Raw genomic sequence first — 15,263 nt, forward strand, 5'->3', positions numbered from 1 at the left:
TGGGACCGTGAGGGATGGCGACGACACGGGAATTGCATTCATTCAGCAGTGGATAGATCATTGTCGATCGTAACACTCTGATAGGACTGAGCGCCGATGCCGTGGTGCTGTCACCCCCAGGGAGAGGACTCAGCGGCGCGAAGGAGTGGACGAAGGAATCGATGGGAGACTCCGATGGGACGGGGGAGTGGGAGTCGGGCGATGAGGTCGAGATGGAGCCGGAGCACTTGGAGGGGGTGCGTGGTGCAGGGGGTGCGTCGCACGAGGTGACGCAGCGGGTGCAGCAAGACCGCCCGTTCTGCGTGCGCTGTCACCCGCATGCAATCTGTGAGACCCGTCCTGACGGCAGCCAGCGGTGTCTCTGTAAACACGGATTCATCGGGAATGGCATCACCGTGTGTAATGGTGAGTATGGGTGGGTGAATGGGTGGATGTGTGCGTGAGTAATTGTGTGTGCCAGTGAGTTTGGTAGGGTGAATGAGTTGATCTGTGTGTGTGCAATTGTGTGCGTGTGCGCCAGTGAGTCTGGGGGTTGGGGGGGATGAATAGGTGGATGTGGGTGTGTGTGTGCCTGTGAGTGTGGTTGTGTAAATGAGTGAATGTGGGTGTGTTTGTCTTTGGGGAGCGGTAGTGTCGCGGTTAGCACGATGCGCTATGAACCCGGCGACCCGAGTTCGATTCCCACTCACGGCCAACACCAGTGACGAGTATCTGAACCGGTCCTGGGCCTCCGCTAGGTCGACTCAGCCTCAAATGAGTACCTGGTGCGGTGTGTAAATATTGCCACTCGGGAGACAAAGGCGGCCGGGTGTGGTGCTGGCCACCCACCCCCATGTGCCGTTGCCAGCCTCCATTGGCGCTCACTAACAGGACTTGGTCCAAAAGTCTTTATGGCGGTCGGGAAAAAGTCTCTCCTTTTAAAAATGACCCTACATGAGTAAAACATAAATATCCAATGTTATTATATATAACATAAATATTCAATGTTTTTTCTGGCATTGTGATTTTAATGACGTCATTTCTTATTACTGCCATGTAAAATTATCGTTTGTAATGAAAAAAAACGACAAAATAAATAGCAATAAAAAAAATCAGGTCTCGAGGGAGGGGGTGGTGGTGGTGCGTGGAGGCAATCGTCCCCATCGCCCCCTCCTCTTAGACCCCCCACCACCGCCACGTGTCAGTGGGAAGCAGCGGCTTGCGTGTTCCACTGCGCGAGACCCACTCGGTGTGCGTGTGTCTGTGCCTGTGCGTGTAGATGTGGATGAGTGTCTCATGGATGACACCTGTGCAAATCACGAGCTCTGCCAGAACTCTCCGGGGAGCTTTGAGTGCCGCTGCCGCGCGGGATTCACACGGAGGAGGGGCCGCTGTGTAGGTAGGATCACATCGACAACAACAACAACATCATCATCATCATTGTCAACAATAACGACAACACCGCTGTCACCTTCATCGCCATCACCACCACCATCGGTGACACGCCATCATCATCGTGGCCACATTACACAGAGCACTCGGTGACGTCACAGAGTGCAGAGAACCCTGTGATGTCATCGTCCACAGAGCACTCGGTGACGTCACATAGTGCAGAGAACCCTGTGATGTCATAGTGCACAGAGCACTCGGTGACGTCACAGGGTGCAGAGAACTCTGTGATGTCATAGTGCACAGAGCACTCGTTGACGTCACAGAGTGCAGAGAACCCTGTGATGTCATCGTGCACAGAGCACTCGTTGACGTCACAGAGTGCAGAGAACCCTGTGATGTCATAGTGCACAGAGCACTCGGTGACGTCACAGAGTGCCGATAACCCTGTGATGTCATAGTGCACAGACAAGATGGTGACGTCACAGACTGCAGAGTAACAGCGGTGTCAGAGAAACAGAGACTGCTGTGACGTCACACTGTGCACGCTTTCACGGTTCAGGGCAGTGTCCTTCATTGCAAGGCCGGCGGGCTCCTGGCGGCCCCTGGTGGCCTTGAGTGCGGCCCCTGACGTCCGGCCCCCGACAAAATACACAACGAGTGAGAACACCCCCCACATCATGCTGTCAAATACAATGCAATGTATGGCGGTCCTCACACCGAATGATGTCTTATCGGTGACAGTGAGCCCCCTCTGACAGTTCGTGAGGAACGTTGGTTTAGGGCAGCGGTCCCCAACCTGCGTGGCACCACGGACCGGTTTCGTGGAAGGCAATTTTTTCACGGACCGGTGGGGGGGGTCATCATTGGGTCTTCCCCCAATTCAAAGAAGCTCTCCAGCGACGTTTGTTTTTGACTCGTTGTGGCTGCTCGGGGTTAGAGCTTGTGAGCTCACCAACACTGTGACTGAGGCAAGTGCGCAGTGCGGGAAAGAGGCGCGGACGGAAGTGGTCAATAGTAAAACAATGGGGTCGGGTTCCACGCGCGGACTCACCGCTCTCACCTCCTGCTGCTGGTTCCTAACAGGCCACGGACCAGTACCGGTCCGTGACCCGGGGGTTGGGGACCCCTGGTTTAGGGCACACAACATGCTGTGATGTTGCAGTGGATAAAGAATATGAGGCTGGCGAGCTTTGGGGAGCAGCCGATCTTGTCAAGAATCTTGTTGAGTCCTCAACTGCTGCCCTTTTGGATTCCCTCATGCGTGGCACAAAGATGTCCTGGGTCAGAGGCAGTTTGAATTCACTGACGGGCCAAAGCAGTGCTAGTTTGCACATTTGTACATTCAGCACGTAGGAAAAAGTAATCAACAGGCGACGTTTAGAGCAAGGGCCAACACAGTGTCACCAAATGATGTATCTATATGTTGGGGGAAGGACAACAGTGCAGTGAAGTTTTACATTCAGGGAGAAACCAACGTGGCCAGGAAAACCCCAAACATGAGTCGAACACTCAAAGATCTGCACAGACGGGTAAGCGAACCTACTTGCTGTACTTCCTAGCCAGCTCCCAGATCTGCCACTCAGCCGAAATTATGATGATACAAAGTGAAACAAAAGTTTATACAAATGTAGAAATGCATAGTTTCCATTAGTTACGGTAGTCGAGTTTGTGAATTGAAAGGTGAAAAAAATATGGAACGCTTCACGAATTTGCGTGTCATCCTTGCGCAGGGGCCATGCTAATCTTCTCTGTATCGTTCCAATTTTAGTATATGTACTGCCGGAGCAAGTACAACAGCTTCACTGTCACGACGGCTATTTATAATACCGCCTCTCGGCGTCCACTTACCCTATGGGTCTATCAAAAATAATGTTACAGTATTAAACATGCTATATGTTGACAATAATACCTATTAATATTATACAATATTATTGTTATTTAAGTCAAACTGTAACTGTAGTTCACGTTGAAAAAGCCTGTTTGTTGAGCACGTCTTTTTGGGGTTTATTTCCGTTTAACTTCGCATTGCATTGTGGGATCGGGCATCGAAGCGGTCACAGTGGCTGGGCGGTTTATAGGGGCCGTCCATAATGACGTCACGCACCTAGGGGGGGGGTCAGACATTTGTGACGATGTGACGAGGGGGGCGGGGGTTTGAGAAATGTGTAAAGGTAAAGGGTAAAGGTGTCGACATGCCAAGGGGTAAGGTAAAGGGTAGGGTAAAGGTAGCTCGGAAGAATTACCCGGTAGGGTAAAGATAGCGCGAAATATTACCCGGTAAATACGGTGCCTTGTTTACCGCTAGAAGCTCCGTGGGGCAGTCTGTGGCCTCCATTTAATAAGTAATATTTTAAAAAGCATTTTTTTAAAAACACGCTTTTATTAAATGTACTCGTAATGGCAGAACTCCACGACTCCAGGAAGTGGCCCCGAAGCTTGCCACGACGTAAGGGGCCGTAGTGATTTACAGCCAACGTCAGTTGACCGTGGACAATTAGACCCAAGCCGAAACATAACATATAAAAAAAAATGTTAAGAAATATATATTTGTTTTATGATAGAATATAGTATTGTCATCAGTATGATATAAGTATACGAAGTTTGCAGTCGATACCACATTAGGAAGTGGGTAAAAATTGAGTTACAAGATTTGAGGATACAACGACGACAACAACGACAACAACAGTGAGTTAATAGAAAGCGTGTATAATTGGAATCATCGAGAGTATGCTATATTAATACATCGCTCTACCCAGCATTTACCGTTATAAACCTTGTTGATGTGTAGTTCCCCAGTATTTACCCTGTAATCGGGTAATTTGTTTGGGGTAAGGGTAAAAGGTAGGGTAAAAGGTAGGCTCGTTGCTTTTTAAATCCTTTATATTAAGTTCGCTTGCTTGCTTACGACCGTGTAAATCTTGCGGTCGTATTTTAACCCACTTCCCGTGATCCAATCGAGCTGACATTTTTCACACAGACTCGTTGTGCGTGACAATTCATGTTCGTGAAAAAATTCCAAAATGTTACACTTTTTAGGCAAAAATGTTTTATTTAACATTTATTCAAATAGAACTCATTCATGGCTTTGGCTGAACGTCACAGTGTAGGAGCCCAGAGCGTGACACCTCCACAGGCCCTGGCGGAGTAGCGCAGTTGGTAGCGCCCTCGCTTCCCATGCCAAAGGTCGTGGGATTGATCCCCGCGTCCTCCACAGGCGAATATATTTTTAAATCCTTTATATTAAGTTCACTTGCTTGCTTGCTTAGGACCGTGCAAATCTTTCGCTCGTTTTTTAACCCACTTCCCGTGATCCAATCGAGCTGACATTTTCTACACAGACTCGTTGTGAGTGACAATTAATGTTTGTGCAAATTTTTTTCCAAAATTGTACACTTTTTAGGACAAAAATATTATATTTAATTACCAATTGCTTAATGCTGCCATGCAATCATCTGACCTATAGGTGGCAGCCATCTCAAGCCAGAGGACGAGAGGACTCTCGCCGCCACGCATATAAAGGATTTATAGTGAAAAACTTTGTTTTTACGGGTTATACTTGTTACTTTTTACTTTTTTACTTACCTGCTGAAGGGTAAAAGGTAGGGTAGAGTGATTGTATTGTGGTAAGGTAAAAGGTAGGGTAAAGGTAGGCTCGTTGTTTTTACCTTTTAACTTTTACCTTACCTTGCCGAGGCCTAGCAGAAGAGACAAAGTGATCCGGTCTCCATGCGTGACGCTCACGCATATAGACCGCCCCCGGTCAATCCCACAATGCATTGCGTCGTATAAACTCAACTAAACCCCAACAAATTATATGTTGAATAAAACACATTTCCAACGTAAAGTACAATTCACTATCAATAATAGAGGCCTTTAATATTTGTGAGTGTTATGGTCTACAAATAATGATGAAAAATAATATTTCACTAGACCCATAGTGAAAGGCGAGTCGGTGCCGCGGTACTATAAATACCCGTCGCGACACTAGTGTGTTTTGTACTTGCTCCGGCAGTACATATACTAAAATTGGAACGATACAGAGAAGATTAGCATGGCCCCTGCGCAAGGATGACACGCAAATTCGTGAAGCGTTCCATATTTTTCCAACTTTTACATAAATATATCGTGAAAAATATTACGTGCTTTTAAATGTGCAAACATTTTCATCTTATTTAACTACAATAGTTTGCCTTATATTGTCTTAACGATGGGTTTCGCTCTCATCTAGCTCTGCTGTTAATTCTGGTGGTGATTGAAGGGCATGTCTGGCTGGCAGTTCTCTTATGAAGGGCTATTGCCGGGTTTATTGACGAATTCGAGGCTTGCCGCGCTCTGGAGATGTTGCGATATATTTAGCGATATAAGACCGGTGATAAATAATCGTAGGTTACGTTTAAAAAAACAATACCGTATTGCCTAAATCGTGATTAATGTAGTTGTTCAACGTTGTTAAATATTAAATTTTCTCTCAAAATGTAAATGAAAGGACACGTTTAAGGATTACATTTCCAAATGAATAGCGGTCATCCGTTATATGACTGTTGTATTTTTCGTAAGAACTAACCGCATGGAATGATATGACATAGATTTGAAGCTTTCGTGACTGCAAGGATTCATATTCTTAGGTTTTTTCGGTAAAGTCACGTAGGTAAAACGTGACTTTACCGAAAAAACCTAAGAAAAATGATATGACATTTCAGATTTTCGCTTGTTACTTGAATGACTATGTCCTGTAGTTCAAATGTGACGTTTTAAAGCCTTGGATGTATATTGCAGTGGTTAGGCAGATTCTAGTGACCGGCTAATGTTGAGTGAATTGCACTTTAATAACGTTTAAGTTATCTGTAACTTGTACTGGAGGTACTGAAGAACATAAAACATTTGAAATAAAATTACTGGACTGAAAACCCAAAAGGGGGAACTGATGTCGCGATAATCGTCATATCGTGAGATATGTTTATTTTATTTTACTTTTATTAATTTTAATGTTTTACCTACGTGACTTTACCGGAAAAAACCTAAGAATATGAATCCTTGCAGTCACGAAAGCTTCAAATCGCGCGTGTCCGCTGGGTGGCGCTGTGACACCGGGCCAAGAGTTGGAGAGCGGCAAAGGCTAGCCATGCCCACAAATAAAAAGCAATTAAAAACTTTTTTTTATTGATTTTACCAGGTAAGGCCCGCTGAGCTACATACTGTAGTTATTTTTTAAAAAGCGACCTGGCCAAAAACGATAGTCCAACGAAGTGGCTTGTCATTTATGGCTTTATTTTGGTGATTTTCGAAAAGTTTTTTGGTTTGGCCATGTTTGTTTGTTGTAGTACAGAGTTAGACTGATGGCCTTAATATAAGTAAGTTGTCTTGTGGTTGTTGTTGTTGTTGTTTGACTTGCATCCCACTGGGATATTTGCACAGGGTTGGTGTACGGTGATTTTTCTGCAATATTTTGCTGTCTTTTCTTGGATTTTATGTTTGCACATAGTCACTTTAAGATGTTTTCTTGTTCATGTTTTTGTTTTCTGTTTGTTGCGGTTGCACCCGATTCAAGAGCCGAATGGCTCACAGGGCTACATCTAATAAATGAACTTTGAACTTTGATGTGGAAATTGAGAGCAGACAAATCCTCTAAACGCACGTTTCTCAATGTGGAGGGGAAAAACCGGAGGACCCGGAGGGAAATCCACACGACCATGAGGAGAGAGACGTGCAAATTCCAAATATACAGCAGGCGTACGCCAACGTCGAGATCGAACCCACAACCTCCTCTATACCAGGCGAGGTAGTTAACATCTCGCCCAGGACCACCAACACAGTGTTTCTTAAGTTTGAATGATGCATGTTGAACTTACTCTTTGGTTTTTTCGGTAAAGTCACATAGGTAAAAAATAAAATAAAAAATAAAATAAATCACGACGTTTAGGAGGCAACACAAGCTTCCGTCTTCAGGTGGAACCGTCACAGGAAAATTACTGTATCAAATTGAAACGTGATTTAATTTATTTTTATTTTATTTTTCACCTACGTGATTTTACCGAAAAAAACAAAAAGTATGGACCCTTGCAGTCACGAAAACTTCAAATCTAGAATTATGTTGAACTTCTTTTCGCATCGTATGTAGCCAACCGTGCTAATCGGGTATGCGGGGGGGGGGGGGATGACAGCACACTAAACACAAAAAACAGATATAAAGAAATGAGTTTTAAACCTAGAAGAAATAAGCTTACTCGAATGTTGCAAGAGTGACCTGGGCCACCGAAATGTCACCAACAACGACGATACGCGGGCTATAAATATCCCTCGTCTGTTCGCCCGACCCCACGAATCTCCTGGAGTGCACAATTATCAGCAGCATTGATTTCAACACGAGAAAACTTTGGACCCGTTTCGACACTCATTGTTTCATCATGTCTATCTATGTGCGTGTGCACGTTACACTTCTTTCGCACCGTACATAGCCAACCGTGCCAATCGGAGGTGCGGGGAATGGACAACAAACTAAACACAATAAGCTTTTAGTTTCATCTAGCAGAGTCAAGATTGTCTCTGGGACCCTTATGCCAGTACCGTATCATATTAAATAATAGAGAAAGTATAAAAATGCAGACGACAAACACCTCTTACAAGGCATCAATGTAGACTTGATGCCTTGTTATAGGTGTCTATACTCTTTAGTTCTTTCGGTAAAGTCACGTAAGTATAAAATAAAAATAATATTTATTATTTTTTTTTATTTTAAAGAACTAAAAAGTATGGAACATTGCAGTCACGAAAACTTAAGATCTAAACTATAGGTGTCTATTTTGTATTTTTTTGTTCATTCTTTACACCTGTATTTATGCCCGACAGGGTAAATGACGCCTTTTCGCTCATTCAGTCGTGAGTACTCATTTCTTTAGAACTGCCTTTTGTCTCTCGTTTGTTTTCCTTCCCCCGCACCTCCGATTCGCACGGCTGGCTACGTAAGAAGTGCGAAAGAAGTTCAACAGACATACGCACACATACAGCTGCCCGATGTTTAACACATTCCTGCGGAGGGAGCTGGTAGGAACGTTGGGTTGCTCGGTCATTGGCCAAGGTCAACGGTGGCGTGGTGTATTCCGCAAATATGCCCGACTGTGAGGGCGGGCACAAGCCGGCGTGAGTAGGTGAAACGTTGAGTTTAATAAGGGCACCACGGGGTGACCAGCCCCTCCCCACCCAGCCCGACCCAACCCCTCCCCACCCTCCCCACCCAGCCCCTCCCTGTACGACGGACGGACACAATAATCCCCTGTGGGCTGGTGTAACCAGGAGATTCCTCCCAGTATAAGAATCCTCTCTGTACAAAAAATGCGCAGTAGACTCTTTCACACTGATTCTCATGATAACACCGGCTGTGGCTTCACACCGCTCACGGCTCATTTACTATCATCATGGGCTCTGTATGAGTGTGGCACTTCCCTTGTGGTCGTTCTGCTGTAATGTTTTGTGTCTACTACTTTTAATGGAAATACGTTTACAAACATGGAGTTGACTCGTGAAGGGGTTGGTTGTTTACAGCCAGGATGGCGCAGTGGTCGAGTGAGCGGCTCGCACATCGGAGGTGTAACGAGTTCAAATCCTGGTTAGGGGCTGTTGAATCAGCTCATCATCCCTCCGGGGACGATAAGATGAGCACCAATTTGTGGCTAATTCAACTGTGACTGATAGATTTGCCGCCACCCTAGCAACGTGGATTTTACACCACCGACTCAGGGCTGTAAGCAGGAGATTAACACTGCCTCAATGATTGTATGAGCAGGAAATCACTTTTGACTCCTAAAAACTGCTAATATGTCAATTTATTTAAAATATATTTCTTACGCTTTTTAATGTCCCGCTTTTCCCAGGGCCCCACAGTATAAAGTTGCGATCTCTAACTACAAATTCAATCTCCCTTCCCATGTTCTCTTTGCTCTGAAAAAGGGCCATTGCCCGAAACGTCTTCCTGTCACATACGTGTCTGCGCGAAGCAGTGTTATTGGTGGATGTGGTGAGAACCATCAATCTCTCGACGCGGTCATTTTGACCTCGCCCTCCTATTTAAGCGTCGCGTGGTCAGTGTTCTTCTTTCTGTGCAAGGAAGTTGGGGCGTTGCTTCTGGGCACTGCGTGGGGAAGGAGGAGGAGGAGGTGGTGGATGATGAGGGGTGTGTCCTGGGACGGACCCAAGAGTCCACTCTCTTGAGCTCATTGTGAATGTACTGGTGGTCAGTTGTGGTGTGTTGCGTGTGTGTGTGGGTGTACACGGGTCAGTGTGTGTACACGCAGCAGGGTTAGTTTGTGTGTGTGTGTACATGGTAGTCTCAGTGTATCCACACGAGGTTGTGTGTACTCACGTCACCATGCGGCTCATCATCATCATGGGCTTAGTCCTGCAACAGCAGAGAGGTGAGTGGAAACAGCAGCATCATTCATCATCAGCTAAATTATCGTTACTATTGTCAGCCCTGGAGACTTGTTTGTTGGTTTACCACTGGCAGTGCAGATTACAGACAAATATTGGCGTGAGGACCATTTATTCCAACGTAACAATGTTGGCACAAACTTCGGTCACATTGAGGTGAGATCCGATTAAATCTCCGTCGAGTTTCACAACTGTCTTGCGCAGTTCTGCCTAATCCCAGGCCTTTTCTCTCAACTCGATTGTGATAACTTTGTCACTTGCATTTCCCCAATTTCCTCAGGGCCCCACCACAGTGTAAAGTGCAATCTTCCAGTCTGCTCTATAGAAGGGCTATGTCCTGAAACGTTAGCCGATTTTTATCTTCTGTAAATTTCATGTTTATTTTGTTTAACCGAGTGAGAATTCAAGAGACCAATTTATTCTCACTTATCTACTGTTTTCGCAAATAAATCCAATTAGGATGAAACATATCTATCATCGCCTCCAACTGGCAGACTAAATGCCTGCCAGTAGGGGACGATCGCTATGTTATTTGATTATTCATAATAATTGGGTTTTTTTGTTAGATTGCGTAAATATATACATGTGTTGTTAAACCCACCACCACCCGACACAGCCATTCAGTAATGTTTGTCACGTACACAGAACGTGGCCAATTCATCACCAGTACAGCACACCGGTGTGTTGGAGAGCCAAGCCACAACATTTACAATCCGAGTACGACGTTTCGCCAGTAGGCGACAGCCACATTAATTTGCGGGAAATATTCAAATTTGGCCAAATTGGACCCAGAACGAAGGGCACACAATGCCTTACTGTTGCGAGCCACGTCACGGGATCCGACATCTTTATTGTCACGACGACTTTACGGTATTACCATCGGTTATTGCGCCTGCTTATAATCAGGGCGGCCACAGGATTAGAACCGTGAATGTCTGTTATAAGGAGGTCGGCTCGCTGGGTCGTGTTCACCACCCCCTTTGAGTCTGCTGAGTGTGGCGAGCGAGGTTGTGGCCGGTGCACACTGCCAAACGCAGTGCTTGTTCACTTTTCTCGGTGGTCATCGTCATTGTGGTTTTTTGTTGTTGTTGTTGAGGATTTTGGTCATTTTCATTCGGTCACCTCAAATGCTTAGATTAGCACTAAATACCAAACGTAATTACATATAGAATTACCGTGTATTAATAATGTTCGCAATTTTTGTCATTTGTATTCGGTCACCTCAAATACTTAAATTAGCACAAAATTCCAAACATAGTTAAACATAACACATTCCTGCGGAGGGAGCTGGTAGGAACGTTTGGTTGCTCGGTCAATGGCCAGGGTCAACGGCGGCGTGGTGTATTCCGCAAATATGCCCGACTGTGAGGGCGGGCACAAGCCGGCGTGAGTAGGTTAAATGTTGAGTTTTATAAGGGCACCACGGGGTGACCAGCCCCTCCCCACCCAGCCCCTCCCCACCCGCCCCACCCAGCCCCTCCCCACCCAGCCCCTCCCCACGCAGCCCCTCCCTCCCCACCCAGCCCCTCCCCACCCTCCCCTCTCCACCCAGCCCCACCCCTCCCATCTTTGGATGCACGATGGACGGACACAATAATCCCCTGTGGGCTGGTGGAACCAGGAGGTTCCTACCAGTAAAATCCCCTGTATTAATAATGTTGGCAACAGCTAATCATGTCAATTTAGAAAAGCAAAGTTTTGCTGGCTGGCGTTCTGGCTGGATTTTTGGCGCTGTGGTGACATCACCGCGCACATTTGCGTGTTGACGTCACCCGCATCCCACTGCGTTGAATTGGGATCGTACGTGGTGACGTCACGCCTACCCACCCACCAACTCGGCTGTGTATCCCGCGCAAATGCACCGGAATACGTTGGAGTGCAACAAACAATAAACATACTCCATAATACCATTGGAACCTCATTTGCCAGTAAAAATATGATAATTGTTTTTTTTTTACCCTTCTATCTGGCAACAAAACTGACACCTTTTTTACAAGGAGTCATGTTTACATAGACCACAATACCTGCAGTCATAATGCAAACAAAAAACATAACTCTGATAATGTGCACTGTCCTTGAAGTTGATTGGTCCACACCCGAGACAGCTTTCCTTAGAGCCTAGTCTCACATGGGTTGGACCAGATGACGCCAAAGGGCGCCTTTGAGACTAGGCTCTAAGGAAAGCTGTCTCGGGTGTGGACCAATCAACTTCAAGGACAGTGCACATTATCAGAGTTATGTTTTTTGTTTGCATTATGACTGCAGGTATTGTGGTCTATGCAAACATGACTCCTTGTAAAAAAAGGTGTCAGTTTTGTTGCCAGATAGAAGGGTAAAAAAAACAATTATAATACTTCATAATAATACCAATATATAAAAGCATTCACTGGTTACTAATAGCATTTCAGATATACCTGTAAAAATCGCCTGCTGACTCATAAATCGTAAAGTACTTGAGTGTTTGGGTACCTCGGCCACTGACTTCCCTTGCTATTGTCCTGCGCTTTTCACACGGATTTGCTCCGATTGAAGGAAATCCGTGCCGAATTGTAAAAAAAACACTTGGAAAGAACATTTTCCGTTGCAGCGCCAACATTTCAGAAGAGCCATGCATGCGTTCTAAATAATGTGGGTTTGAAAGCAGGCACCCACCAGTGATTCATTTGGGTTCTCAAGTACTGTACGGCGAGTTTAAAGAGCGAATGTGCGAATTCCAGCTGTGATAATGTGGACCAGACGTAACTTGAAGGGATCTCAGAGGTAACTGTAAAATCCACTTCGGTGAGCCATTCTCTAACACGAAGGGTTGCACTACTGTGCCAGAGATCTCAATGAATAGATTTATCTCAACACGGCGGCAACAGCACAATTGGGATATAATTGGGGATTTTTTTTTTCACATTGGAATAAAAAACACATTTATGAATCTGCACTCCTTATTTTAATGAGATGTACTTCACCGCATGAATGCTGTTGAGAATGTAATGATTTTTTTTCATCTGTGAACTATCACAATTTTAAGGAACGTTGGCACAATTAAATGGTGTTTGCACTGTCACATGAGTGTGAATCGTGGCCACAGCTAACACAAGTACCAAGTGACATATCATGGGTGTTGCCTTCATCCTGAACTGACGAGCATGAGGAAGTGCGGTCAAACGACCCACATGACCAACATGGCAAGGTCTTCATTTAGCAGTGATAATGATAAGATCAAAGCGTTGATAGTGATGATGATAGCTATAGCAACATAGATGGTGGTGTAAATGATTGTAGTGAAGGTGATGATAGTGGTGATGTTCAGGAAGGTGATGATGATGATGATGGTCTTTATATGATTGAAACTGATGGTGGTGGTGGTGATGATGAAGATAACAGTGGCGACTTTATCTTCTTGGTTCTTTCGGGAAAGTCACGTAGAATGGAAATAATAAAATAATAAAAATTCAACATTATAAAATAAAATAATTCTCACGACGTTTCGGCCACAACGCAAGCAACCGTCCTCAGGTGTGATAATGATAAGATCAAGGCGAAGAGGACGGCTGCTTGCGTTGTGGCCGAAACGTCGTGAGAATTATTTTATTTTAGAATGTTTTATTTTTATTATTTTATTATTTCCATTCTACGTGACTTTACTGAAAGAACCAAGAAGATTAATCCCTGCAGTCACGAAAGCTTTAAATCGAGAAGTGGCGACTTTAGTTGTTTATTCCGATTTGTTTGAGGTCTCCTGTCCGCAGGCTCCCAGGCCAGGATCGCCATGAACGCATCTGAGCGCTTATTTGACGCCTTCACCACCCCCGCTGACAACCCGTCCGCCTCGCCACGGGCATCGCTGCCAACCTCCGTAAGTGGAACGTTCATCGCGGAGTCTCACGGGCCTGGCACAGAGGAGTGTGCGACATCGTGGGGGGGAGGCTAATGAGGGGAGTGAGGCTCATGTTACACCACAGATGTTTAGCAGGGAAATAATAAGCGACTAATTCTGTTCAAGAGCTGTCGCCGGGGGGGGGGGGAACGGGACGGGACGATTGGCGGTTACGTTTAACAAGCGACGGCGGTTTCGATATTCCCGATGATGTTTGGACGGTGCTTTTCTTCACCCATCCCCTCGTCTGCAACGCATCTCCACCGAGTGACTTTCCATCCTCTGGCTGTCCACGCTCCGGGTCCTCCAGATATCATATTTTTGTTCATACATCACATGATACTTGTTGAACACCTGGGAGGTTATATTATTTTCTTTTTTTTCAAATTTTCTTGCTGTGGATTTCACACCTGATGATGATTGCTTGTGTTGCAGTCGAAACGTCGTGAGAATTTTTATTGTTTTATATTTATATTATTTTATTATTTCCCTTCTACGTGACTTTACCGAAAGAACCAATAATATGAATCCCTGCAGTCACGAAAGCTTTAAATCAAAACCTTGGAGGTTGTTTTGACTAAAATCACTTTAAACAATGTCATGCGTTTTTACTTTGAATACTTGATGCATGAGAGGGTTAAACTCTCTCGCAACGTGTGCATGTTCCTTAAAGTGTGTACATTGTCTTGGACTCCTGCCATATGTTGACACTATTAACCCTTTTGTGGAAATGCACGGATCACTGCAAGGCGACACGTGAGTATTTGCCCGGGTTTAGCAAAGCTTCGGGGGAAGTGGCGTAAGTTGTCACAGTTGTTGCAAGCTACAGCTTGCTTGGTGTTATACAACATTTTTATAATAATATTATTTTTAAAAACAAAATGGAAGTCATTCTTGCGAGGCAAATCCTTCTGCAGTGTTTTAGAATATGGCTGCAAAGTCAGATCATGCGACTTCAATTGTATACGTATATCTTTGTGCATTGGTGTCAGAGGTCGCTAACGGGTTTTGATTCCTTACTCGTACCCGTACCCGGCCGCACCAGGGTCGCAAACGGGTACCCGATACCCGTACTTTACCTGATACCCGGCTAACCGTACCCGGCCAGGTATCGGGTAGGGTACGGGTATCGGGTACCCGATTGCGACCTCTGATTGGTGTCCCTCTCCATGTCCTCGAGTCTTTGTCCATGTCCACTCCTCTCAGCGTCTTCATGTCTGCATGTTTTTTCCATAACTGTGCATAACTGTATCCCCCTCCCACCCTTGTCTCCCCATGTCCCCACATCTGATTGTGTCTCCATATCTATTACCCAGTATCTTGATGTGTTTCCAGATGTCTATTCATGTATCTCCATATCCTCTTTTCTCCTTGTAGGTGATGATGATATGTCTTCCCCTATCTTATTTTTCATTCCGTCTCCACAATATTTCTGTGTCTTCCCATACCAATGCCTCTGTCCACGTCTTTCCTTTCATGCGTCTCCCTGCATCTCATCTTGTCCCTGTGTCTTCCCGCGTTCGCGTGTCCCTCCCTCATCTCTCCCCACGTCCATGTCTCCCCATGTCCTTGCGTCTCTTGAGGTCACGAGGGGTCA

General features: G+C 45.4%; 1 protein-coding gene and 2 non-coding genes across 6 annotated transcripts in view; 2 read left to right on the top strand and 1 right to left on the bottom strand.

The window, feature by feature from the left end:
* LOC144955094 (adhesion G protein-coupled receptor L4-like) overlaps positions 1–15,263 on the top strand; it is a 68,215-nt gene that overhangs the window by 15,265 nt on the left and 37,687 nt on the right. Inside the window, exons 2-4 of one of the 4 annotated variants that reach the window (XM_078885439.1) lie at positions 121–405; positions 1,259–1,378; positions 13,539–13,645. In XM_078885439.1, coding sequence (XP_078741565.1) covers positions 121–405; positions 1,259–1,378; positions 13,539–13,645 — 512 coding nt within the window. Of the gene's footprint in view, positions 1–120; positions 406–1,258; positions 1,379–1,858; positions 2,029–8,785; positions 9,780–13,523; positions 13,646–15,263 lie in introns of those variants that run through there. The other 3 variants (XM_078885433.1, XM_078885451.1, XM_078885446.1) reach the window with 3 other exon arrangements.
* LOC144931135 (U6 spliceosomal RNA) lies at positions 3,057–3,163 on the bottom strand. Its single transcript, XR_013636531.1, has one exon. It is a non-coding gene; the product is annotated as a U6 spliceosomal RNA (small nuclear RNA).
* Positions 5,368–5,474, top strand: LOC144931136 (U6 spliceosomal RNA). The gene has a single exon (XR_013636532.1). It is a non-coding gene; the product is annotated as a U6 spliceosomal RNA (small nuclear RNA).

Source organism: Lampetra fluviatilis, chromosome 3, assembly GCF_964198595.1.
Source record: "Lampetra fluviatilis chromosome 3, kcLamFluv1.1, whole genome shotgun sequence".
Taxonomy (NCBI): domain Eukaryota; kingdom Metazoa; phylum Chordata; class Hyperoartia; order Petromyzontiformes; family Petromyzontidae; genus Lampetra; species Lampetra fluviatilis.